At 48.6% G+C, this 27,513-nt stretch overlaps 1 protein-coding gene across 2 annotated transcripts; it reads left to right on the plus strand.

Moving 5' to 3' along the window:
• Positions 1–14,215: 14,215 nt before the first annotated feature.
• On the plus strand, positions 14,216–27,307 carry LOC142923418 (uncharacterized). Of its 2 annotated transcripts, XM_076064510.1 has the most exons (6): positions 14,216–14,656; positions 15,927–16,147; positions 20,085–20,194; positions 21,209–21,321; positions 22,388–22,455; positions 23,551–27,307. In XM_076064510.1, exons 2-6 carry the CDS (start codon positions 15,955–15,957, stop codon positions 24,132–24,134), a joined length of 1,068 nt encoding a protein of 355 aa, XP_075920625.1. In that variant the 5' UTR covers positions 14,216–14,656; positions 15,927–15,954; the 3' UTR covers positions 24,135–27,307. The 2 variants fall into 2 exon arrangements, with proteins under 2 accessions (XP_075920625.1, XP_075920626.1); XM_076064511.1 differs by lacking the exon at positions 14,216–14,656 and having other exon boundaries at positions 15,809–16,147.
• The last annotated feature ends 206 nt before the right edge of the window (positions 27,308–27,513 follow it).

Raw genomic sequence — 27,513 nt, forward strand, 5'->3', positions numbered from 1 at the left:
TGAGACAGGTGAGGATTGAGACAGGTGAGGATTTAGACAGGTGAGGGCTAGACTTCAGGTGAGGATTGAGACAGGTGAGGATTGAGACGGGTGAGGATTGACAGGTGAGGGCTAGACTTCAGGTGAGGATTGAGACAGGTGAGGATTGAGACAGGTGAGGGTTGAGACAGATGAGGATTGAGACAGGTGAGGGCTAGACTTCAGGTGAGGATTGAGACAGGTGAGGATTGAGACAGGTGAGGGTTGAGACAGATGAGGATTGAGACAGGTGAGGGTTGAGACAAGTGAGGATTGAGACAGGTGAGGATTGAGACAGGTGAGGGCTATACTTCAGGTGAGGATTGAGACAGGTGAAGGTTGAGACAGGTGAGGATTGAGACAGGTGAGGATTGAGACAGGTGAGGGCAAGACTTCAGGTGAGGATTGAGACAGGTGAGGATTGCGACAGGTGAGCATTGAGACAGGTGAGGGCTAGACTTCAGGTGATGATTGAGACAGGTGAGGATTGAGACAGGTGAAGGTTGAGACAGGTGAGGATTGAGACAGGTGAGGATTGAGACAGGTGAGGGCTATACTTTATGTGAGGATTGAGACAGGTGAGGATTGAGACAGGTGAGGGTTGAGACAGATGAGGATTGAGACAGGTGAGGATTGAGACAGGTGAGGGCTAGACTTCAGGTGAGGATTGAGACAGGTGAGGATTGAGACAGGTGAGGGTTGAGACAGATGAGGATTGAGACAGGTGAGGATTGAGACAGGTGAGGGCTAGACTTCAGGTGAGTGCTGAGACAGGTGAAGGTTGAGACAGGTGAGTGCTGAGACAGGTGAGGATTGAGACAGGTGAGGATTGAGACAGGTGAGGGTTGAGACAGGTGAGGATTGAGACAGGTGAGGATTGAGACAGGTGAGGATTGAGACAGGTGAGGGTTGAGACAGGTGAGGGCTAGACTTCAGGTGAGGATTGAGACAGGTGAGGGTTGAGACAGGTGAGGATTGCGACAGGTGAGGGTTGAGACAGGTGAGGGCTAGACTTCAGGTGATGATTGAGACAGGTGAGGATTGAGACAGGTGAAGGTTGAGACAGGTGAGGATTGAGACAGGTGAGGATTGAGACAGGTGAGGGCTATACTTTATGTGAGGATTGAGACAGGTAAGGATTGAGACAGGTGAGGATTGAGACAGGTGAGGGCTAGACTTCAGGTGAGGATTGAGACAGGTGAGAATTGAGACAGGTGAGGGTTGAGACAGATGAGGATTGAGACAGGTGAGGATTGAGACAGGTGAGGGTTGAGACAGGTGAGGATTGAGACAGGTGAGGATTGAGACAGGTGAGGGCAAGACTTCAGGTGAGGATTGAGACAGGTGAGGATTGAGACAGGTGAGGATTGCGACAGGTGAGGATTGAGACAGGTGAGTGCTGAGACAGGTGAGGGTTGAGACAGGTGAGGGTTGAGACAGGTGAGGGTTGAGACAGGTGAGGGCTAGACTTCAGGTGAGGATTGAGACAGGTGAGGATTGAGACAGGTGAAGGTTGAGACAGGTGAGGATTGAGACAGGTGAGGATTGAGACAGGTGAGGGCTAGACTTCAGGTGAGGATTGAGACAGGTGAGAATTGAGACAGGTGAGGGTTGAGACAGATGAGGATTGAGACAGGTGAGGATTGAGACAGGTGAGGGTTGAGACAGGTGAGGATTGAGACAGGTGAGGGTTGAGACAGGTGAGGATTGAGACAGGTGAGGATTGAGACAGGTGAGGGCTAGACTTCAGGTGAGTGCTGAGACAGATGAGGATTGAGACAGGTGAGGGCTGAGACAGGTGAGGGCTGAGACAGGTGAGGGTTGAGACAGGTGAGGGCTAGACTTCAGGTGAGTGCTGAGACAGGTGAGGATTGAGACGTGTGAGGATTTAGACAGGTGAGGGCTGAGACAGGTGAGGGCTGAGACAGGTGAGGGTTGAGACAGGTGAGGGCTAGACTTCAGGTGAGTGCTGAGACAGATGAGGATTGAGACAGGTGAGGGCTGAGACAGGTGAGGATTGAGACAGGTGAGGATTGAGACAGGTGAGGGTTGAGACAGGTAAGGATTGAGACAGGTGAGGGTTGAGACAGGTGAGGATTGAGACAGGTGAGGATTGAGACAGGTGAGGGCTAGACTTCAGGTGAGTGCTGAGACAGATGAGGATTGAGACAGGTGAGGGCTGAGACAGGTGAGGGTTGAGACAGGTGAGGGCTAGACTTCAGGTGAGTGCTGAGACAGGTGAGGATTGAGACAGGTGAGGATTTAGACAGGTGAGGGCTGAGACAGGTGAGGGCTGAGACAGGTGAGGGTTGAGACAGGTGAGGGCTAGACTTCAGGTGAGTGCTGAGACAGGTGAGGATTGAGACAGGTGAGGATTTAGACAGGTGAGGGCTGAGACAGGTGAGGGCTGAGACAGGTGAGGGTTGAGACAGGTGAGGGCTAGACTTCAGGTGAGTGCTGAGACAGGTGAGGATTGAGACAGGTGAGGATTTAGACAGGTGAGGGCTGAGACAGGTGAGGGCTGAGACAGGTGAGGGTTGAGACAGGTGAGGGCTAGACTTCAGGTGAGTGCTGAGACAGATGAGGATTGAGACAGGTGAGGGCTGAGACAGGTGAGGATTGAGACAGGTGAGGATTGAGACAGGTGAGGGCTAGACTTCAGGTGAGTGCTGAGACACGTGAGGGTTGAGACAGGTGAGGATTGAGACAGGTGAGGATTGAGACAGGTGAGGGCTAGACTTCAGGTGAGTGCTGAGACAGATGAGGATTGAGACAGGTGAGGGCTGAGACAGGTGAGGGTTGAGACAGGTGAGGGCTAGACTTCAGGTGAGTGCTGAGACAGGTGAGGATTGAGACAGGTGAGGATTTAGACAGGTGAGGGCTGAGACAGGTGAGTGCTGAGACAGGTGAGGGTTGAGACAGGTGAGGGCTAGACTTCAGGTGAGTGCTGAGACAGATGAGGATTGAGACAGGTGAGGGCTGAGACACGTGAGGGCTGAGACAGGTGAGGATTGAGACAGGTGAGGATTGAGACAGGTGAGGGCTAGACTTCAGGTGAGTGCTGAGACACGTGAGGGTTGAGACAGGTGAGGATTGAGACAGGTGAGGATTGAGACAGGTGAGGGCTAGACTTCAGGTGAGTGCTGAGACAGATGAGGATTGAGACAGGTGAGGGCTGAGACAGGTGAGGGTTGAGACAGGTGAGTGTTAGATTTAAGGTGAGTGCTGAGACAGGTGAGGGTTGAGACAGGTGAGGGTTGAGACAGGTGAGGGCTAGACTTCAGGTGAGTGCTGAGACAGGTGAGGGTTGAGACAGGTGAGGGCTAGACTTCAGGTGAGTGCTGAGACAGGTGAGGGTTGAGACAGGTGAGGGTTGAGACAGGTGAGGGCTAGACTTAAGGTGAGTGCTGAGACAGGTGAGGGTTGAGACAGGTGAGGGCTAGACTTCAGGTGAGTGCTGAGACAGGTGAGGGTTGAGACCGGTGAGGGTTGACAGGTGAGGTAAACATAACACTTCAAACATGAATACAAATAAAACTAAACTATATTTTTTATCTTACCAGGTATGGCCCACTGAGCCATTAGATTTTATTTCAGAAGCGACCTGGCTATCACAAATAACAGTTCAACGAAGTGGCTTATCGTCACGTGGCCAAGGATCAGGTATCAGACCCGGTGCTGTTTGCTGAGTTGTGAATGCAGCGCATTCCACCTGTTGCACTTCATGGTGAGTGCGTGGTGAGTGCCAGGTGAAAGCAGGTGAGTGCGACGTCATTATAATTCCACTCGTCTCTCAATAATATAAATATTATATTCTTAGTTTTTTCGGTAAAGTCACGTTGAAGAGAAACAACAAAATAACAAAATATATATAAAACAATAAAAAATTCTCACGACGTTTCGACCATAACTCAAACGGTCATCACCTGATGATGACCGTTTGAGTTATGGTCGAAACGTCGTGAGAATTTTTTTATTGTTTTATATATATTTTGTTATTTTGTTGTTTCTCTTCAACGTGACTTTACCGAAAAAACTAAGAATATGAATTACTGCAGTCACGAAAGTTTTAAATCAAAATATAAATATTGTTTCTACAGTAGGGGGCGATGTTGCTTGCTAACGTCTGATCTCGACACCAAGCGATGTGTCGGTACATTTTTGAGCAGCTGGAATGCTTTGGCCAATACCGATGGTATGCAAAGGAATTTGTCTACATGCTTGGGAAGTCTGCTGACATGGGACAACGACTGCACGGAAGAAGTGAGAGGAGCGAGGATCGCAAAGGCAAATTGGAGTAGTGGCAGGATTCAATAACATTTGGAGACCATTATAAATGACCATATTTAAGAGCGAAACAGGAGGAGGATGTATCCACAACTTTGGCTGTCGCCTGACGAGGCTTGTTGCTGTTGTAATTACCGGCGAAACGTCACGGTGCTAGAATTGTGAATGTTGTAGTGGGTTTACTCTCCTACACAGCGGTGAGCTGAAGTAGTAACGAATTTTCATGTTGTATTTACGTGACACATTACTCATTGGCTCTGTCGGGTAGTGGTGGGTAACGACACATTTATATTTACGCGATCGAACCCAAACAATCCTCTTATGGATCGTGGAAGCCTACTACGTGTTACACTCATCTGGAGAAGCGAGCAAATCGGCTACAATGCCAAATTGAACATCTTAAGAACATGCGTGTTCAATACAGTTTCACGTATACCTGCGAGACTTGGACATTGAAAAGACCCACAGAGATAAGATATTGGCACTCAAAATGTATTGTTACTGAAGGATGCTGCTGCTGCATCTAAGCTGCACCCAGAAACTCACCAACGGTAAAATAAGAAAACTGTTGCACACAGAAGGCAACCTGGGTGATGGTGATGCTGCTGTTGGCAGTGATGAGAAAGGAAACTGGCAAATTATGGACATAAATGTGTAGTTGGATTCATAAAAAAGGAAGGAACCGGAAAGAGAGGAAGACCTCACAGAGAATAGCCTGACGACGACATCAGAAGAGATTGGTGCCAGGGAGATGTGACCACGACTTTAGCATATTGGTACTACAAGACAGAGCAAAGTGGAAAACAAATGACGAAATGTGCAGTGGGCATCTACTGCGGGTGAGATGCCCATAGATCGTGATGATGATGGCGTGATATTTGTTGCTATGTTTTTCTGCAATATATTGTCAATAATTAAAAGGTGCTGAATATGATAATTTCGTAATGTTTATGTAAGATATTGCTAATAATGACACACATGTTAAATGGCTTATTTATTAGATTGCTTAACATTAAACAAATATTCATGATCAAACAAAGCAACAAATATCGTGCTATGCAATACGAGTTACATTGATTGGCTTTGCGTTTAGCTATGAGAGGAGAAACCCAACGGCGTGAGAGGGGGCAACGCTCGATCCCGTACAGATGGAACAGATGGAGATTAGTCTACACATTCTGCTGTACAACCTCCTACCTGGCAGAGCCAGGGGTACGGCTCCTCGACGCACACCCGCGGGCAGGGAGGGAGTTTCACCACTGATCTCTGTGTGATCCACCAACCCTCGCTGCTCCCTCCACAACGCAGCCACCACCACTGCCCGGCTAACACAACCTTCAGGTTGGTAGTGGTAGTTCTGGTGGCCTCACAAAGTGCACACAGCCTGGCACAAGCGCCGTGGTGACGTCAACCACCACTTAGTGGCGAATGGCGATCGTCGTTGTTGGTTCTAATGAGGCGGTGAGCGCAACACTGCACTCCAAAATCAGCGATCCGAGTTCGATTCCCGCTCATGGCCACCAACACCAGTGATGATTATCTAAACCGGTCCTGGGCCTCTCCTAGGTCGACTCAGCCTCAAACGAGTACGAGGTATGGTTTGTAAACATCGCCACTGGGGGAGACAAAGGCGGGCCGGTTAGCGTGGTGCTGGCCACCCAACCCCTCGCGTGCCACCGTGCCGACCTTCATCGGTGCTGCTGCTGCTACTCGCTGCTCGTGCCACGGTGGCTGGGAGATGTTAACTACATCGCCGACATACAGGAGGTCGTGAGTCCGATCCCGACCCTGACGCCTGCTGCTGCTGCTGTATATTTGTAGTTTGCGTGTCTCTCTCCTCGTGGTCGCGTGGATTTTTCTCCGGGTGCTCCGGTTTTTTTCCCTTCGCATTTCGAAGCATGCATTTAGAGCAGTGGTTCTTACCCTGGGGTGCACGCTGTACCCCCTGAGGGTGCGAGATGCCCTTTCTGGGGGTGCGAGACATGGTCAGATTTTTTTTAGAAGGCAAATCGTCTAAAACACAAATTTAACATGGGCAGTAAGTAACAACTACTTTGTTTCATCAACCCTACATAACATTATAATAACATTTACGATTGAGAACCAAAGGGGTACAGGCTGCAGTAAAATGTTAAGAACCACTGGTTTAGAGTATTTGGCGGAAATACATTTCCACGTGATGATGGTGACGATGAGCCACTTTGTTGAGCTACCATTTGTGATGTCCAGGGTCGCTTCTGAAAAAGAACTGCATTGCTCAGTGGGCCTTACCTGGTGAAAGAAAATAAAATAGTAAAGAAAAATTGATTAACAGCACTTGCCCCAACAGTCTGTTAAGGCTATACGAGGAGGAAGCTTTGTGTGAGTTTGAGACGGGGTTTTGCACATGACACAGGCTGAGCAAACACCCCGTGTGGAAATCATTCCGTGACGTATTGTCCCCGCGGGTAGGAAAGCTCCTGCACCCCCTACCCCCATGCCCCCTCCCCCCATGCCCCCTCCCCCCACCCATGCCCCCTCCCCCCGTGTGTGCTTGTGCGAGGGGGGTGTAGAGTTACCTGCTGCGTCACGTCCAAAAATACTCGCAACACAATTCACCTGGACATGCTTGGGGCAGTAGTCGTCATAACTTACAATAACTTATAATAATTACACTGTGTAACAATTTCTTTTTTGTTCCTGGGTAGTAAGTATCGTTTCCTTATTGCTTAAGCCTCAAAAATACAGAAAATGGATATTATTCCCCACAAACCTTGCTTTTATGACCAGGACAGTGATATTTCGAAATTTACCTATTTTCCAGAACATTCCAGATAGATTCAGTGCTGAGTAAACTTGGAGTAACCTCTAGAACATTTTAGAACTTTCCAGTAATATAAATAGTAATATAAATACAGGGGCCTTAAGCCCACCAGTTCAGTTTAGTTCCAGTTGTCTAAGTGGATACATATCTGCATTTTTCTGAGATGGCATCAAGAGGCTACAAGCATCCGGCAGACGCATTTTGCGATGTCTGCGGCCAATTTCTCAAGACAAGAGCGAAAAAGTACTCTGTGGAAGCGTCTGCTAAGATGTGTGAGGCCTACAAGGCATATGTCGGCATTCCTGTCGGGGATCAAGACAAACTCTGGGCACCTCATTTCACCTGCGAGCAATGCAAAAAAACTCTAGAAGGTAAGATGGACAAATGTTGCTCCGAATTTTATGTGACAAAGTTTGTAAAAAAAAATATTGTAAAAAACATTTATTTTAAAATGTTTTACAATTTTCAATGTTATTGAAAAAATATATCATATATGAAAAATGTTGCCAGAATCTCTTACACATTAGTCATTGGTGAAATAAATTTATTTTTGTAGGATGGTACAGAGGGGAAAAGAGAGCCATACCGAAAGACCGAAAGAATATGAGAGCCATGAAGTTCGTTATCCAAAGAATTTGGCGGAAACCCACTGACCACTCAAGCAACTGCTACTTCTGCATAGTAGACCCTTCCAAACGTCGGACTGCAATGGGCTTCCCATACCCACTCCTCCGGAGAGAGAGCAGCCGTCTTTAGAAGAGAGCAGCAAGTCAGAGAGCGAGGACGACGTGCTGTAGATCCAGATGACAATTTCAGAGGTGGAGCTGAGGAAAGAAAACCATACTACCCCAACCAAAAAGACCTCAACGACGTGATCAGAGATCTTGATCTCACCAAGTCCAATGCCGAGCTTTTGACGTCTAGGCTCAAGCAGTGGAACTTGTGGGATAAAAGTGTGCAAGCCGCAGATCAGAGAAAGTGTCACCAACCTTTTTGCAGCTTCTTCACCAGTCAAGATGGGCTCTGCTTCTGCCACAATGTGATCAGTCTGTTCGAGGCAATGGGAATCGCCTGTAACCAGAATGAGTGACGCCTCATCATTGACAGCTCATCCAGGAGCCTCAAAGCCGTGCTGCTCCATAATGGTAATAAGTACCCGTCTCTTCCCCTGGCTCACTCGGTGCACCTAAAAGAGGATTACAACAGCATCAAGACCTTGCTGGACGCCTTGAAGTTTGATGAGTACGGCTGGGAGGTCATCGGAGACTTCAAAATGGTGGCATTCCTGATGGGTTTCCAAGGCGGGTTTACCAAGTTGCCCTGCTATCTTTGCCTTTGGGGACACCAAGGCGCACTACCATAGGCGGGACTGGCCACAGCGGACCGAGTTCTCTGTGGGGAGGAACAACGTCAAGTGGGAGTCACTGGCGGACCCCCGGAAGGTGCTGATGCCACCACTGCACATCAAATTGGGCCTCATGAAACAATTTATCAGAGCTGTAGATAAGGAGTCGACAGCCTTCAAGTACCTTCAATACTTCTTCCTTAAGCTATCTGAGGCAAAGGTCAAAGCCGGTGTCTTCGTCAGACCACAGATAAAGAAGATCCTGGAGTGCAATGATTCCCCAAGAAGCTCACTAGTAAGGAGAAAGCGGCTTGGAACAGCTTTGTCGCAGTGGTTCGTGGCTTCCTGGGCAATCACAAGGTCGAAAACTACGTGGAGCTGGTTGAGACTCTGGTGAAGAACTACGGCACAATGGGCTGTAGGATGTCCCTCAAAGTCCATATCCTTGATGCCCATCTTGATAAATTCAAGGAGAACATGGGAGCGTACTCGGAGGAGCAAGGCGAGCGCTTCCACGAGGATATACTCGACTTTGAACGCCGCTACCAAGGACAGTACAACGGGAACATAATGGGAGACTACATTTGCGGGCTGATTCGTGAAAATGGTTTACACGTATAATGGTAAATCTCGAAAAACTACTCACTTCTAAATCTTTTGTCGTAATTTTTGTATTATTTTAGTATAAATACATGTTCATTTTGATTCAAATATTGTTTTATGACTTTATGCGAACAAAAGACGCCAATTCACCCGTTTTCTCATTGAAAATAGGTAAATTTCAAAATATTACTGTCCTGGTCACAAAAGCAAAGTTTGTGGGGAATAATAGCTATTTTCTATACTTTTTAAGCATAAGAAATTACGAAATAACACTACCCAGGAACAAAAATTGTGTTACGTAGTGTCATTATAAATCATAATTATTGTTATTATTGTTTCGGCAGACTGCCTGATGGTAAAACTTTATTCTTTTACAAATTTAGCCTGAATGGTTGAGTTGTCGCAAATTATACACTTTTTTTATTTTAGAACAAGCGTAATCATTTTACATTTAATTTCTTCATCTTAAGATGTCCCTTCATTCGTGCCTCTTGCTTCTCTATTTGGACATCAGAGACCCATCTTACAACGTTGCTCCAATGTTGTGGCAAACTTTGGCCCAACATTGGCTTAACTTTTGTATAATGTTGGCCCAACGTTGGTGTCACGTTAGGTCCCAACGTTGTGCCAACATTGGACCAACGTTGGGCCCCAATCTTTCCATGTTTACCGCGAGTTCCCGGGGTGTGGTTGTGCTTTTTAGTGTTTGGCGCGTATGCACCAAGCGAAGTTGACGTGAGCGCGATGTTCATCTCAACCCCCGAGTTTTCCCTTCACCACGCTAGGCGTGTTGTTTGCTGTGCGCGTCTAGCCGGTAAACTCCGTCGCAAAACAATGGAGTGGGTCGCTCTGGGGCGAGAGAGAAGATTGTGAGATCAAAACATGGTCAGTAAGGAGGGGGCCCGCAATGTCTGTTTGCCGTTTACTTTAGAGGGTCAGATGTCCCCCGCTATTGCTTGTGTACCGTGTGTGTGTCGAACATGCGTAGCACCGAACGTAGCCAACCATGCCCATTGGAGGTGCGGCTATGTTGGCTTAACACACGATGGATGGTTTATATATACTATATATACACATATACATATCGCGTGGTGCTTTCAGATGCGTTGCTTCTGTGGCCGTCTGGAACGCTCTTCCTTCGGGGATCAGTGGTTCTTAAACTGGGGTGCACGCACCCCCTCGGGAGCAAGATGCCCTTTCTGAGAAGCAAAGGGGTACAAGGCTGCTGTAAGGGTTAAGAACCACTGGTCTAGATTGACAAACTCATTGCGTTTTGTGTTTAGTTTGTTTTTGGATAGAGAAGGGAGGGCATGACCATGGCCAAGAAGACCCAAAGCTTTGTGTGGAGTGACAGACCAGTTAATGCTACTCGATTGACTGGGAGTGAGACCGCTGCTGTCAACGTGGAGCCAGTCATGAGCACACTGCCCAGGTATAGAAAACTCTACACTTTCTTCACAACTACCCCATCGCCAATGGGGAATTGAAGGGGTAGAGTGTCTGATTGTACAACATTCCCAGGGATGTGCTTGGTTTTAGTTGGGCTGATGGTAAGGCCCCACCTCTTAGTGGCACACTCCAAGTTCAGCAGCAGTGCCTCCGACTCCTCCACTGAGTGAGCAACAATGACCAGATCATCACCATACGTAACATGGTTGACCAATAGGGAGCCATCCCTTGATCAGCCTTCCATTATATCTGTACCAGATGGAGATTCCTCCACTACAGTCATAGAAGGCTTCACGAACTATGTGGTAAAAAAAAGATGTTAAATAATGTGGGAGCCAGAGGATATCCCTGTTGCACCCAAGGTGAACAGGGAATAGCTCCAACTCTGAGCCATGTAGTTTTACCCAGGCCTGCCCATCATGATGAAGATCTTTAATGATTGTGAGCAGAGAGTCACGGACTCTGAAAGCAGGAAGAGCAACCCAGCCCTATTGATGGTAACATAGGCCTTGACCAGGTCAATAAAGCAGAGAAGTAGGTACTGTTGGAATTCCCTACACGTCTTCTGTAGCAGATAGAGAGAAAATATGGGATCTGTGCAAGACCGCCCTGGCCTGAAACCACATTGGGGCTCCGAAATCATCTCCTCAGCTTGCCTGGCAAGGCGATGTTGAATAATCTTTGCCAAGACCTGAGGAGGGAGATGCCCCTGTAGTTGTTATAATCTGTGCAGTCCCCCTTCTTACAGAGGGGGACCACCAAGGCATTCTTCCAATCCTACGGAACCAGTTCAGTGGTCCAGACTGTTGTTATGATGTCATGTAGGGCAGTCTGTGCACAAACGCCACCCTCCCTTAGCATTTCACTTGGGAGATCATCTCTGCCCGGCGCTTTCCCTGGTCTCAGACTCTGGATCGCCTTTTGTACTTCCTCAACAGATGGCACCTCAGCCAGCTACTCACAGGAGGTGACTTCTTCCAATATTTGAGGCACCGCAGCTTCAGCAAGGTCATCCCCACTTTTCCCCATGATGTTTTCGAGGCTGAGGGATTTCCCCTCCCCCAAGACCTCACAGAAATGATCAGAAAATCTGCAAACCTCTTCCTGGGGGTCAGAGATCGGATCACCATTATTCCCCTAATGATGGTGATAGGTGTGACACTACAAGTTACTCTTTTGATGGAGTTAACGAGTGATTTGTGATCGCGGGCTAATGAGGCAGATTTCAACTCCTCAGCAGCCCGCAACCACCACCCATCCTTGCAGTGCCGGACGGCTCTGTGAAACTCCGAGCGAATGCTGTGGTAAGCCTCCTCATTCTCTGACGTAGTATGTTGTAGATGATGGCAGTGGGCCTGTCGCTTTTTCTCAGCCAGTTGGAACACCTGCTCCGTCAACCAGGGTCTCGGGGGAGATTCGGACCGTAAACCCAAAGCAGCCATTGCAGCTGCATGAGCTACTATCCTAAACCTCACTCATTTCCCCTAGGCATCAGGAGAGGGGAACGATGCCAACCCGAGCCGCAAGCAATGATGAAATTCTCGCTTGCAACTTTCATCAGCTATCTGAGACCAGGCCATTGTGGGTTTGAATGGGGTCCTAGATGTACACCCACCACTGGAGTAAAATAATAGCAGGCGCATCTTTCAAATTACAAGCCAATGGTCAGTGAGAAGATCAGCTCCACGGTAGGTCCTGGTGTTAATGACATGGGCCTACATCTGCTGTTCCATCATTATATATAGTCCAGTTCTTGCTTGTACCTGACGTGCATCCATGATGTTGTGTGTATGTGCCGATGCCAGAAAAGCATGTTGGTAATTACAAGCCCATGGGCTGCACAAGTCTAGCAGCATCCTACCATTCATATTGAGCTGATCTGGCCCATGCCTTCCAATCACTCCAGTCCAGGTTCCAGCATCATGGCCCACTTGGGCATTGAAGTCACCCAAAATGATGACTCTATCCCGAGGGGCCACTTTTTCTAGCACCTGTGACAGGAGGTCTTCGACGACATCTGACTCATCAGCCGTGCCTGGATGCCTCCACTGATGTTCATCTTCGGTGGGGGCATAAGTAACCACTACCCCCACTCCTCACCTCTGGTTGAGCCAACAGTGGCCTAGGATGAACAGCTTCCCACACCTCAATGCCATGCTCCCACGCCCCCTTCATTATTTTGTTCAGAAGAGCCACTCCCTGTTATTTGGCAATATCCTGCCCCGAGTAGAGGACTGTCCACCCCTCATGGTGACTGGAGCCAGACCTAGTCCGCTAGACTTGAATACCGCAGAAATCCAGGCGGTCGCGCGCGGTCGGTCCAGCTCCCGACAGAGGAGCGGCAGCCTCTCCTCTACAGTGAGCATTTGAACATTCCACGTGGCCACTCTCAGTGGCTTTATGCTCTTTCTGGAGGAACCCCAAGGGTTCAGGTTCAGTCTTCTGGCTCCACCAAATGGGCTTTGGCCAGAAGACGTCATAGATGCCTGTCCCCCTGGGGCGTCCGGCACAAGCTTAGTTAATTTTCTTTCATGTAGTTTATCAGTACTTTCGTTGAAGGGGGAGGGGTTACCAGCCCCTCACACCCGTCCAGAGCCCCCATTTGGCCGCTGTGGTGGCTACAAACGTCATGAGGGGAATGGCCAATTGAAATTGGTCCTCCACCCGTGGCACTGCTCATCACAGAATTACCGTCCGGCACCACTGAGGAGGTAGAGGCTTGATAATTGTTTTTTTACCCTTTTATCTGGCAACAAAACTGACACCTTTTTTACAAGGAGCCATGTTTACATTGACAACAATACCTGCGGTCGGAACGCAAACAAAAAACAACAATTCTGATAATGTATGCACTGTCCTTGAAATTGATTGGTCCACACCCGAGACAGCTTTCTTTAGAGCCTCGTCTCACATGGTGTTGGACCAGAAGACGCCAAAAGGCGCACAACTCAAAGACAATGCACCACCAGAGTATGAGAGCTCGGGGTAAGCATTTCCACCAGGTGTCAGTTTTGTTGCCAGACAAAAAGGTAAAAAAAAATATTCATATTTTGTTACTGGCAAATGAGGTTTCCAATGGTGTAAATGAGGTAGAGGCTTGTTTTGTGTGTGTGCACGAACACACGCGTACAGATATCACACGTACAGCCTTACAAGACAAAGACCCCCCATCCCGTGTAGCCTTCGGAGACTGTTGGAGCAACTGCTTTAAGAATACACCTAATAAAGGCCGAAACTACTCACAATGGGGTGGGGTGCCAGCACCGCGCCTGCCCGGGGGCCCCTTTGTCTCCCCTTTGCCGATGTTTACTACACAACATATCAGGTACTAATTTGAGGCTAAGTCGACACGGGGGGGGACCCAGGACCGGTTCAGATAATCGTCACTGGCGTCAGCCGTCAGCAGGAATCGGAAACCCGGTGGGGAGTGGAGGGGGAGTCTCGACCAGCTTGTTAGGGCTAAGCGCGGTAACCGCTGTGCCACCACTCCCCAAACAGGCCAGGTGCATCTTCTTTGGTTCTTTCGGTAAAGTCACGTAGAATGAGAATAAAATAATAAAATAACACAATAAAATTCTCACGACGTTTCGGCCACAACGCAAGCGGCCGTCTTCATGTGAAAGGTACAGAACTGTCGGGACGACAGAGCTTCAGTTCTGTACCTTTCACCTGAAGACGGCCGCTTGCTTTGTGACCGAAACGTCGTGAGAATTTTACTGTGTTATTTTATTATTTTATTCTCATTCTACGTGACTTTACCGAAAGAACCAAAGAAGATGAATCCTTGCAGTCACGAAAGCTTCAAATCGAAAAGGCCAGGTGCACTTCAAGGCCACGTGAAGTGTCGAACGCCCCCTGGCAAGGAGGAGATCACAGGACTGAACCCAAGCAGGTGCAATGGGTTGACTGACATGTTTACACGCACACGCACCTTTCGTATCTCCTTCCCACCCGATAGCTATCTGAAATCAACAAGGAACTCAACCCTCCCCCACACCTCCACATTGAGTTCATTGTCTCATCCGTCCTATAAATAGTCCACCACCCTCATCCTCCACTTCCACCCCGCGGATCGCCCACAGATTCGTTCTCAGAGGCACTCCTCATCCTCCTTGTTGCCCTCCTTGGATATTGGAGTTGCATCGAGATCGGTGGGCACATCCACAGGGAAGGGACATCACGATAACTCTGTGGTGTATAGGTTTTTGTTGTTGTGCTAAATCCTAAGCTATAAATCTTACATCTCTGTTGGGTTTTTTTCAATTGAAATTAGATTTATATCCGGATGATTTAGATTTGTTTTCTCTCAAAAGATATTCATTGGCTTAAGAACCATTCGCGTATATATAGTCAAATAAAAACAAACATAAACCTCTACTTTATACCAAATCTTTAATTCAGCTACTTGGGCATCGGTGTTTAAAAAAGAGCTTAATAGTTTTTCGGATTCCTCCACTCAAGACAAAGATTCTGATCTCAGGTGTGCGCGTCCAACTTAGCATCGCATACCTCAGAGGCAGAACTTTCTCTCTCCCTCTCTATGTTTAACACGTAGTGGAGCTTTCGCGACCAAATTTAACCATAATAGAGGGCTTTTGGGGGGTTATGTCGCGTAAATATAAATGTCGTTAAATCGGCCACATCCACCCGACACAGCCAATGAGCAAGTGTTTGTCAAGTAGACAAAACTTGCACAATTAGTTACTAGTTCAGCACTAACCGGTTGTGTGTTGGAGAGTAAACTCACAATGTTTACAATTCGAGTACCGTCACGTTTTCGCTGTTGATTACAACAGCAACTACCAGCAGCCTCATCAGGTGATAGCCAGAATTGTGAATAAATTATTCTTCTCTCTCTGCTTTGCCTTCTCTATCCCTGTCTCTCTGTGTGTCTGTCCGTGTATACGTCCGTATCTCTCTCTGTGTCTCCGTCTGTGTATTTGTCTGTGTCTCTCTCTGTATATCTGTCTGTGCATCAATCTGCGTCTCTCCCTGTGTATCTGTCTGTGTCTCTCTCTCTGTATTTGTCTGTGTATCTCTCTGTGTATCAGTTTGTGTCTCTCCCTGTGTATCTGTCTGTGTCTCTCTCTGTGTATCTGTCTGTGTATCTCTCTGTGTATCTGTCTGTGTCTCTCTCTATGTATCAGTTTGTGTCTCTCCCTGTGTATCTGTCTGTGTCTCTCTTTGTGTATCTGTCTGTGTCTCTCCCTGTGTATCTGTCTGTGTCTCTCCCTGTGTATCTGTCTGCATATCTCTCTGTGTATCTGTCTGTGTCTCAATCTGTGTATCTGTCTGCGTATCTCTCTCTGTATCTGTCTGTGTCTCTCTCTGTGTATCTGTCTGTGTATCAATCTGTGTCTCTGTCTCTCTTTGAGTCTCTGTCCCCCCCCCACCCCCGTGTCTCTGGTCCCTCTTGGCCAGCTGGTCAGTTTTGCCTTCGCATGCCGCGATGAGGGCTCTCCTCGCTCTCTGCTTCTCCGCGCACCTGATCCGGCTCGACGGAGTTGAGGGCTACGCGGAGGGAGCTCCCAAAGATCAATGCGTGGGGATGACGCCGATGCACGGCGCCAACAACTTCAATAAATCTCTGTTCTCCGTGAGCACCGCCGACCACACCTTCAACGCCATCACCGCCGTGCAGGGTGAGTCGATGGACGAGTCGCGCAACCCTCGACTGCGCTTCGATGCGCACTCCTCGATTCTTATCTCTACACCACGACGACGACTCGGCCCGCACTGAGACATGGGCGACAAACTCATTCAGCACCGCACTTGCGTTCACCACACTCAATCGCTCACTCAACTCACTTATCCCACTCATTCACTCACCTCTCGACTCACTCATTCACTCACTCATCCACTCACTTATCCACTCATTCACCCACCTACTCACACACTCATTCATTCACCTATTAATGTATTCACTCATTCAAGCCAATTTCAACGTGAAATTCTGTCACTATCCTCCAATGTGAAATTCTGTCACGATCCTTCAATGTGAAATTCTGTAACGATCATCCAATGTGAAATTCTGTCATTATCCTCCAATGTGAAATTCTGTCACTATCCTCCAATGTGAAATTCTGTCACTATCCTCCAATGTGAAATTCTGCCACGATCCTCTAATGTGAAATTCTGTCATTATCCTCCAATGTGAAATTCTGTCACGATCCTCCAATGTGAAATTCTGTCACGATCCTCCAATGTGAAATTCTGTCACGATCCTCCAATGTGAAATTCTCTCACTATCCTCCAATGTGAAATTCTGTCACTCTCCTCCAATGTGAAATTCTGTCACGATCCTTCAATGTGAAATTCTGTCACGATCCTCCAATGTGAAATTCTGTCACGATCCTTCAATGTGAAATTCTGTTACAACTAAACTAAACAATGTTTTATATTACCAGGTAAGGCCCACTGAGCTCTGTAGCTCTTTTTCAGAAGCGACCTGGCCACAAATGATCGCTCAACGTAGTGGCTTATCACGTGCAAATGCATAGCAGCCAATTACTCGAAACGCGTGTTTCTAAATGTGGAGGGACAGAGATGCAAACTCCAAATAGACAGCAGGCGTTCGGGTCGGGATTTAACCCACGACTCCCTGTATACCAGGTGAGGTAGTTTACATCTTGCCACAACAAAGACAACGACCCCCCGCTTAGCCTTAACAGACGTTTGGAGCAAGTACTGTGAGCGAGCAGATGTAACACATTTGTTTGCGCATTAGCGAGATGTTATCTCCCTCGCCTTGTATGCAGGGGGTCGTGGTGCTCCAACCTCCAAGGCATTGAATGGTCCATCACGTGTCTACCTCAATTATCTTTCCCACACTCCTCCTACTCCTGCGCCTCGCACCTCCGATTAGCACGGGTTGCTACATACGGTGCGAAAGAAGGTCATCATTAAATTTCGATTTAAAGCTTTCGTGACTGCAAGGATTAATCTTCTTTGGTTCTTTCGGTAAAGTCACGTGACTTTACCGAAAGAACCAAAGAAGAAGGTCATCATTCATACATTAATACAAAGGATCCAATAGACTTCAGACTTCAATGTTAAATGTGCATGCTCCCTGGACTGATCGGACGTTACCTGTACTGCGAGGGTGATCGTTACCGTTGGCGAGATGTTAACTACTTCTCCTTGTATACAGGAGGCCGTGGGTTCGATCCCGACCCTGACGATGCCTGTTTTATATTCGTCTCTGTCCTCATGGTCGCGTGGATTTTTCTCTGGGTTTTCGCCTCCACAATTAGAAACGTGCGTTTAGAGTATTTGGCTACTGCTTTACATTTCCACGCGATGGTGATGGTGATAGGGGCCGTCCATAAATTACCTCACGCACCTAGGTGGGGGGGGGGGGATCAGACATTTGTGACGATGTGTGATGAAGGGGGGGGGGGGGTTTGAGAAATGTGACGTCACGTAAAAATGCACAACTTTAAATAAAAATAGACAACATATTCTACTTAATTAAATAGACGTTTTAATAAATGTTTTCTCTTACAACGTCAGTGCAGCGCCACATTAAATATGCACTATAATGACAATAGTTTAGAGCGATTTGAAGCTTGTTTTATTTGGGGGGGGGGGGGGGGGCAGAGCTTTGTGACGTCATATTTGAGGGGGGGTCTGAGTTTTTGTGACGTCATGTGACGAAGGGTGGGGGTAAAAAATCGTCCAAAATCGCATGACGTCATTTATGGACGGCCCCATAGGCCAATTCGCTATCACTTGTGATATCCAGGTCGCTTGCCTGAAAATGAGAGCGAAACAGCAGCTCCGTGGGGCCTTCTTAGTCGGCACGGTAACATGACTGGTGGCACAGTAACATGACTGGTGGCACAGTAACATGACTGGTGGCACGGTAACATGACTGATGGCACGGTAACATGACTGGTGGCACGGTAACATGACTGGTGGCACGGTAACATGACTGGTGGCACGGTAACATGACTGGTGGCACAGTAACATGACTGGTGGCACGGTAACATGACTGGTGCCACGATAACATGACTGGTGGCATGGTAACATGAATGGTGGCACGGTAACATGACTGGTGGCATGGTAACACGACTGGTGGCACGGTAACACGACTGGTGGCACGGTAACATGACTGGTGGCACAGTAACATGACTGGTGGCGCGGTAACATGACTGGTGGCACGGTAACATGACTGGTGACACGGTAACATGAATGGTGGCACGGTAACACGAATGGTGGCACGGTAACATGATTGGTGGCACGGTAACACGACTGGTGGCACGGTAACATGACTGGTGGCACGGTAACATGACTGGTGGCACGGTAACACGACTGGTGGCACGGTAACATGACTGGTGGCACGGTAACATGACTGGTGGCACGGTAACATGACTGGTGACACGGTAACATGACTGGTGGCACGGTAACATGACTGGTGGCACCATAACACGACTGGTGGCACGGTAACACGAATGGTGGCACGGTAACACGACTGGTGGCACGGTAACATGAATGGTGACACGGTAACATGAATGGTGGCAAGGTAACATTACTGGTGGCACGGTAACATGAATGGTGGCGAGGTAACATGACTGGTGGCACGGTAACATGACTGGTGGCACGGTAACATGACTGGCAGCACGGTAACATGACTGGTGGCACGGTAACATGACTGGTGGCACGGTAACATGACTGGTGGCACGGTAACATGACTGGTGGCACGGTAACATGAATGGTGGCACGTTAACGTGACTGGTGGCACGGTAACGTGACTGGTGGCACGGTAACATGACTGGTGGCACGGTAACATGACTGGTGGCACGGTAACACGAATGGTGGCACGGTAACATGACTGGTGGCACGGTAACATGACTGGTGGCACGGTAACATGAATGGTGGCACGGTAACATGAATGGTGGCACGTTAACATGAATGGTGGCAGGGTATCATGACTGGTGGCACGGTAACATGACTGGTGGCACGGTAACACGAATGGTGGCACGGTAACATGACTGGTGGCATGGTAACATGACTGGTGGCACGGTAACATGACTGGTGGCACGGTAACATGACTGGTGGCACGGTAACACGAATGGTGGCACGGTAACATGACTGGTGGCATGGTAACATGACTGGTGGCACAGTAACATGACTGGTGGCACGGTAACATGAATGGTGGCACGGTAACATGACTGGTGACACGGTAACATGACTGGTGGCACGGTAACATGACTGGTGGCACGGTAACATGAATGGTGGCACGGTAACATGACTGGTGGCACGGTAACATGACTGGTGGCACGGTAACATGAATGGTGGCACGGTAACATGACTGGTGGCACGGTAACATGACTGGTGGCACGGTAACATGACTGGTGGCACGGTAACATGACTGGTGGCACGGTAACACGAATGGTGACACGGTAACATGACTGGTGGCACGGTAACATGACTGGTGGCACAGTAACATGAATGGTGGCACGGTAACACGAATGGTGGCACAGTAACATGACTGGTGACACGGTAACATGACTGGTGGCACGGTAACATGAATGGTGGCATGGTTCGCCGTCTGAGTGAATGTCGCCTGCGCCGTAGTCACCATCAAGGGCGAGTTCACGGGTTTCCTGCTCCAGGCGCGCGAAACCGGCACGGCGAACATCGTGGGGACCTGGGGCACGCCACCCAATGGCACCAAGTACCTACAGGTACAAGTATACCTACACGTACAAGTACCTACAGGTACCTACAGGTACAAGTATACCTACACGTACAAGTACCTACAGGTACCTACAGGTACAAGTATACCTACACGTACAAGTACCTACAGGTACCTACAGGTACACGTATACCTACACGTACAAGTATCTACAGGTACCTACAGGTACAAGTATACCTACACGTACAAGTACCTACAGGTACCTACAGGTACAAGTCTACCTACACGTACAAGTACCTACAGGTACTTACAGGTAAAAGTATACCTACACGTACAAGTATCTACAGGTATCTACAGGTACAAGTATACCTACATGTACAAGTACCTACAGGTACTAATATACCTACACGTACTAGCACCTACAGGTACTAGTATACCTACACGTACAAGTACCTACAGGTACTAGTCTACCTACATGTACAAGTACCTACAGGTACTAGTATACCTACACGTACAAGTACCTACAGGTACTAGTATACCTACACGTACAAGTACCTACAGGTACTAGTATACCTATACCTACAAGTACCTACATGTAGAAGTATACCTACACGTACAAGTACCTGCATATCTCCGTGTCCTTGTATCTCCATATCCCCATGTCTCCGTGTCCCTGTGTCCCTGTGTCCCCGTGTTCCCCGTGTCCCCATGTCCCCGTGTCTCCGTGTCCCCATGTCCCCGTATTTCTATGTCCCCTGTGTCTCCGCATTTCTGTGTCCTCGTGTCTCCATGTCCCCGTGTCTCCGTGTCCCTGTGTCCCCATATTTCCATGTCCTCCGTGTCTCCGTGTCCCTGTGTCCCCCGTGTCTCCATGTCCCCGTGTCTCCGTGACCCAGTGTCCCCGTGTCTCCGTATTTCCTTTTTCCCGTATCTCTGTGTCTGTGTATTTCCATATCTTCGTGTCCCCGTGTCTCCGTGTCCCCGTGTTCCTGTGTATCTCCATGTACCCGTGTCTCTTTCTCCGCATGTCCCCATATCACCATGTCCCCGTGTCGTCTTGCAGTGCACGAACTCAAGAAACGACGCCATGACTCACACCTCCAATGACTCCAAGAGAGACCTGGTCTTTAATTGGATTCCACCGGGCTCAAATGCTCCTTCCTCCATAGAGTTCATGTGAGCATTTAATGTCTTTATATATGTCCATAGTTTGTTCTCTTTACATTACGAGTACCAATGGTTGTGTGATGAGGTGGTAACTCAAGAGACCCCAGGATTCACTCACTCACCCACTCACTCACCCACCCACTCACTAAATTACTCACTCAATAACTCATTCACCCACTCAATAACTTATTCACCCACTCACTCAATCACCCACTCACTCAATCAAACACTCGCGTACTCACCCACCCACTCAATAACGAATTAACCCACTCAATCAATTAATCACTCGCCCACACACTCACTCAATCACTCACTCAATTACTCATTCACCCACCCACCTATTCACTCAATCACTCACACACTCAATCACTCGATTTCTCAGCTGGTGACACCACAACATCAACTTGACTCACTCGTCCACTGTCATTCACCCACCCACTCACTTAATGAATGCGTGTTGACATAGAATCGGTCACTTAGCAGCATAGCGCTTGTTGCTGGCAGGGAAGAGCATCTGCAGTTGCAGCAGCCCAGCAGGTCACGTGATAGACCAGAGAGAGAGATGTAGGGGAAAGGTTATAGAAGGGGCACGTGAGGGAAGTCCGGGAACCCGCTCGTAGGTTCCGGAGAGGGGGCGTGGCTGGGCCGGAGCGAGGCTACGCTGGGAGGATAAAAGGGGGGGGGGGCTGAGCTAGAGCTCGGGGCTGTCGTTTGGAGTGGGATCCCCTCGTCGTGCTGCTGGAGTCTTCGTCGCCATCTTCGTCTTCACCATCTCGGCGTCGTCAGTCAGGCAGTCTGCCAGCTGTTCCTGACTGGGAGCTGTAGTTACTAAGTGTTAAGGCTGTTAATAAACAGAGTGCCTCCTACTCTTAGTGTCTGTGAGTCAGTCACTAAAATGTATGTATGTTGATCTCGCACCATACGTAGCCAACCACTCATTCACTCAATCACCCACTCAATCACTGACCCACTCAATCACTCACTCACTCGCTCATTGACTCACTCAATCCTGCAAATGAGACTTCGATCCCTCCTGCTCCCTTGAATCTTCACCCGGGCCTTTCGCTCCCCGCAGAGCGACCGTCGTGAAGCTGTACAACGAATGGCAGGGCAATGTGACGTCACAAACACTCAAACCCTCAGGTCCGTCCACACGCACAAAAACACCGCGTGCCTCACATCTAAAAACATAAAAGTGCATGGATTCGATTCGAGGCTACACGAGGGGACTTTTGTCTTTGGTGCTGGCCACTCATGCCGCCCTTCATAGGCGCTGCTGCTGCTACTCGCTACTAACAGCACTTGCCCCAACAGTCTCTTAGAGACGACACGGTAGAGGCCGACCGAAACTGAATTTCTGGTTTTGGCCGAAAACGCTACCAGACTGAAAGTTAAAAATTTACTTTTGGCCGAAACCGAAAGTAAACCGAAAGTTTACTTTTTGGCTTCGGCCGAAACAGAAACTATGCCGAAAGAGGCCATTTGCCAACTTTCGGCGCCGAAACCGAATTTCGGTCGGCCTCTACTACACGGGGGATCTTTGTCTGTGTCTACCTTCATAGGCGCTGCTGCTACTCGCTACTAACAGCACTAGCCCCTACAGTCTGTTAGAGGCTACACGGGGGATCTTTGTCTGTGTCTACCTTCATAGGTGCTGCTGCTACTCGCTACTCAGAGCACTTGCCCCAGAAGTCTGTTAGAGGCTACACGGGGGATCTTTGTCTGTGTCTACCTTCATAGATGCTGCTACTCGCTACTAACAGCACTTGCCCCAGCAGTCTTTTAGAGGCTACACGGGGGACCTTTGTCTGTGTCTATCTTCACAGATGCTGCTGCTACTCACTACTAACTGCACGTGCCCCTACATTGTGTTAGAGGCTACACGGGGGACCTTTGTCTGTCTACCTTAACAGGTGCTGCTGCTACTCGCTACTAACTGCACTTGCTCCAGCAGTCGGTTGAGGCTACATGGGGGGCGGGGGATCTTTCATTAATTCAATTTACTTTTTGAGTAAAAATAAACTCGTTCCCACTAAAGAGGGCATCGCAATACTTTACAGTATAACTTAAACGAAGGTAGTCCTCCTACCTATAAAATCACGACACAAAATATAAAAATGAGAGGACGTACTCAAGGAAAAGCTAAAAGGAAAAAATGAGTCTTGCAGAGTTTCCTGAACTGTTTGGTGCTCGGAGCCAATCTGAGGGCCGGCGTGTGCACGTTGTGTTTTTGCCCAGGTTATGGAAACCCAGCAAAGACCACGGCCAACGCAGCAGCAGGAGGAGGAGGCGGGGGAGCTCCAACCACGACCAATGCAGCAGCAGGAGGAGGAGGCGGGGGAGCTAAAACCACGACCAAGGCAGCAGCAGCAGGAGGAGGCGGGGGAGCTAAAACCACGACCAAGGCAGCGGCAGCAGGAGGAGGCGGGGGAGCTCAAACCACGACCAAGGCAGCGGCAGCAGCAGGAGGAGGCGGGGGAGCTAAAACCACGACCAAGGCAGCAGCAGGAGGAGGAGGCGGGGGAGCTAAAACCACGACCAAGGCAGCGGCAGCAGGAGGAGGCGGGGGAGCTAAAACCACGACCAAGGCAGCGGCAGCAGGAGGAGGCGGGGGAGCTCAAACCACGACCAAGGCAGCAGCAGGAGGAGCGGGAGGAGCTCAAACGACGGTTGGCAGTGACGGCGTGTGGTCAGGCGGGCATGCGGGGTACACGACCGCGGTGGGCAAGGGTGGCAGCTCCGCTGGGCGTTTGCTCTGCGCTGGGGTGTCGCTCTGCCTGGGCGCGACGCTGGCGGCCGTCGGAGCCACGTGCCGCGATTAGTTCGCACGGTCGCGGGATTTCGCCCCACCCACATGCCTGGCCACGTGTCCACTTGTCGGCACGTGTCTAACCACGTGTCCGGACACGTGACAACCACGTGCCAACCACGCGTCAAACGCGTGTCCAACACGTGCGTGGCACGTGTCCAACACATGTCAACCACGTGCGACAACCATGACTGTTTCACCATACCAACCGCGTCGCAAAGAGTAATCGTGCTGTATTAGCCATAGCACACGCCTATAGCAGCCATAACGCAGAGTTATTATGCTGTACCAGCCACAACACACAGAGTCATGAAGCAATACCAACCACAGCACACACAGTAATTGCAATACATAAGCCACAACACACAAGAGTAATACAATAAATCAGAAACAACACACAGTAATTACAATATATCAGCCACTGCACACAAAGTATACTATTGTAGCCCCAACACACAAGGTAATTACGCTATACTATCCACAACACACAGCTATACTAGCCTCAAATCACGAAGTAATTAAGCTATATCTTCCACAACACACAGACTAATTACGATATTCTCAGCCATAACACAGACTAATTATACTATACTGGCCCCAATTCACAAAGTATTTACGCTATACCAACCACAATACAAGGAGTAATGAGTATGTTATACCAACCACAACACACAACACTGCCCCCGCGGTACTCACAAATGATTAATTATTGGACGTCTCTCAGAATGGAGCAGTGACCTCGGATGAGAATGTCCCCCTGTGAAGGGTCTGCAAGTCACGTCGTGAGTTGCTCCGTGAGTTGCGTTGAGTTGCGCGTAACTCAGCGCGCCTTCTCACGCCCACCCCGCGTCGTTAGAAGAGATACAAGGTCGAGATGTCGTCTCGATCCCCAGCAGGGGCCGCTCCGGCAAGTGCACTTAGTCAGTCCTCGCTAACACGCCGGGTGGCAGTGCTGGCAGTAGACCCGTTCCTGAAAAAGTTCTGCGTTAAATGGAAAACGCGTTGCAAAAAAAGGATTTCCCATAACTGATTTAACGACAATAAAGTTTGGCGAGATACGGCATACTGCGATTGCTACTATGCACACACAAAGTAGTGAGATGGTGGGACAGATAACTGAGGGTACGCCGCCGCGTTACCGTATCATTCCACGTACCGTATCACCGTACCGCTCAGCCGCGTAGCTCAAGAAAGTTGTTCGTCACTGACTGGTCGTAAACTGTGTTATAATAGCGCACATTCCGCGTTACAACGGTGACCTATGCACAGGGACAGCTGCTACTGGGGGTGCCCCTAGGCTAGACCCACACAACAGCAACTGTTGCCACCCCACCTGCTGGGAGGCCACTACAGGCTGTGCCTGATGGCTCCAGCTGCACTATGAGAAGCACTTGTGCCCTCTGCCACGTGTTTCAGACGACATCACTGGACGCCTTTGTGATGTCATCCCTCGCCTTGACAATGTCTCCACGTCACTGGGTGGGTCTCTGCACATGTTAGTCCATCGTCCGGTGTAAAGCATGCATGTGTGTTTTTGAATATTTAACTTTTTTATATATATATGTTGACATATTTCGGGTGGACAGTGTTGGGTGGCAACACTTTGGCCCTCGCAACAACAAGAGCCTGGGTTCCATTCCCGATTAGGGCTCCGATTCTGTGTGTGTGCAGTTGGTGTGCTCCCTCCCTCTCTCCACTTGTCCTGCATTGGTTTACTCTGGATTCTTCAGTTTCTCCTCCTCCTGCTATAGCTCAACCCCATTCCCACAGTGGAACTGCTATCGCCCTAAAACCCCCACATGACCTCCCCCCCCCCCCCCCACCAATCAGTGCTGAGAAATCCCCTGCAGCAAAATCCCTCGACTGGGATCTCACAGCGGTAGCATCAGCAGCGGTAACATCGCCCCCCCCCCCCCCACTACCGCCACCAACTCTTGGCAAGAGCCTCCTGCCCAACGAGCCCTTGAGACTCGGCGAGACTCTAATGGGTAAACGACCATGAGTATATAATATTAAGTCGTAATAGGCCATATATTTTTAAGCTTGAATGTTGCCGTAATATTGAATATTTAACTCGAGTTTAAACAACCCATAACACGTTCGCTCTCTTGGAGTTTTACTTTCACCTGCTAACTGTAAGCGTCCAATCCTTCACAAACTACTTGGCTGTTGAACTCCTGTGTGCCTTTTAATGATTATTGTCGTTGTATTGTTTTGCTTTTCACGATGCTGTGAGTTAGATACACAGATACTACAATAAAGACCAATATAATACACGCACAAGTGCAGAGAGATTACATCGTTCCGGAGTTGATTCTGTGTGATCAGGTCAAAACTCAGGAGACCAGGGTAGGAGTCTCATTCGCAAGCGTGGCCCTGGGTCATTACCAAAATGCCATGAAGACCCATAGAGATACATAGATTTGCATAGGGACTCATAGGGATATAGAGAGATACATATGCAGTAGATTATCGATTATCCACGCTTATGACAGGGATGGCGGCCACAGATAAATCTAAATCACGGATAATCCAAACATCCATTTTCCGTGGATCTCTATACCAAAAACAACTAATAAATAGGTTTAAATTAAGTAAAGAAAGTTGATTTTGTTAATGCTCAGTGATAACTTTCTGGCTCCCGCCCAGCAGAAGACTCAGCTCACTAATTGGATGATAGCAGAGCCACAGACAATCAGCATCAATCAAACTCCACCCACTGTCGTAAAGATATGCAACTACTGTACTATAGAGGTAGTCACGTGGATTTCAGATTAACCGGAGCAACATATTTATTTGGTTTGGACGTTGCAGGAACGTTGGACCCAATTACATTCGTAATGATGAACGAAACAGAAGAATAGGCTTCATTACCGTTCTGGGCATTAACTACTACAGGAGTTGTGTTAAGATGTTAAAACAACCAATAGATTATCGCTAGGCACCGTCGTGTCTGCATTAAGGTCATGATTGTGGTAAAACATGCAAACAAACTTGCTTGATAATAAAAAATAATAATGTATGCATTTTCTTTCAAACTGATTGGCCTACACCACAGTTACAGCCAGCCTCCTTTATTTCCTTGACTAAACTATTTTAAAAAAATTACCAAACAATTTTTCTCTTACCAGGTCAGGCCCACTGAGCTGCGATGTAGCTCTTTTTCAGAAGCGACCTGACCATCACAAGTGGTAGCCCGACGAAGTGGCTGATATCATCATTACGTGGAGATTTTTAGCAGCAGGCAAATACCCTAAACGCGTGATTTTAAATGTGGAGCGAAAAACCGGAGGACCTGGAGAAAAATCAGCGCCACCACGGGGAGAAGAGAAACACCGAAAACTCCAAATATACAGCAAGCGTCAGGGTCGGGATCGAACCCACTACCTCCT

The sequence above is a fragment of the Petromyzon marinus genome, unplaced genomic scaffold (genome assembly GCF_048934315.1).
Source record: "Petromyzon marinus isolate PM22_M1 ecotype Great Lakes invasive population unplaced genomic scaffold, UKy_Petmar_22M1.pri1.0 PM_Scaffold_5, whole genome shotgun sequence".
Lineage (NCBI taxonomy): Eukaryota > Metazoa > Chordata > Hyperoartia > Petromyzontiformes > Petromyzontidae > Petromyzon > Petromyzon marinus.

Coding starts and splice junctions, on each gene's coding strand:
- LOC142923418 (XM_076064510.1), top strand. CDS start 15,955: ATGAGGGCTCTCCTCGCTCTCTGCTTCTCCGCGCACCTGATCCGGCTC. Junction 21,322..22,387: donor CCTTCCTCCATAGAGTTCAT/GTGAGCATTTAA, acceptor CGCTCCCCGCAG/AGCGACCGTCGTGAAGCTGT. Junction 22,456..23,550: donor ACAAACACTCAAACCCTCAG/GTCCGTCCACAC, acceptor GTTTTTGCCCAG/GTTATGGAAACCCAGCAAAG.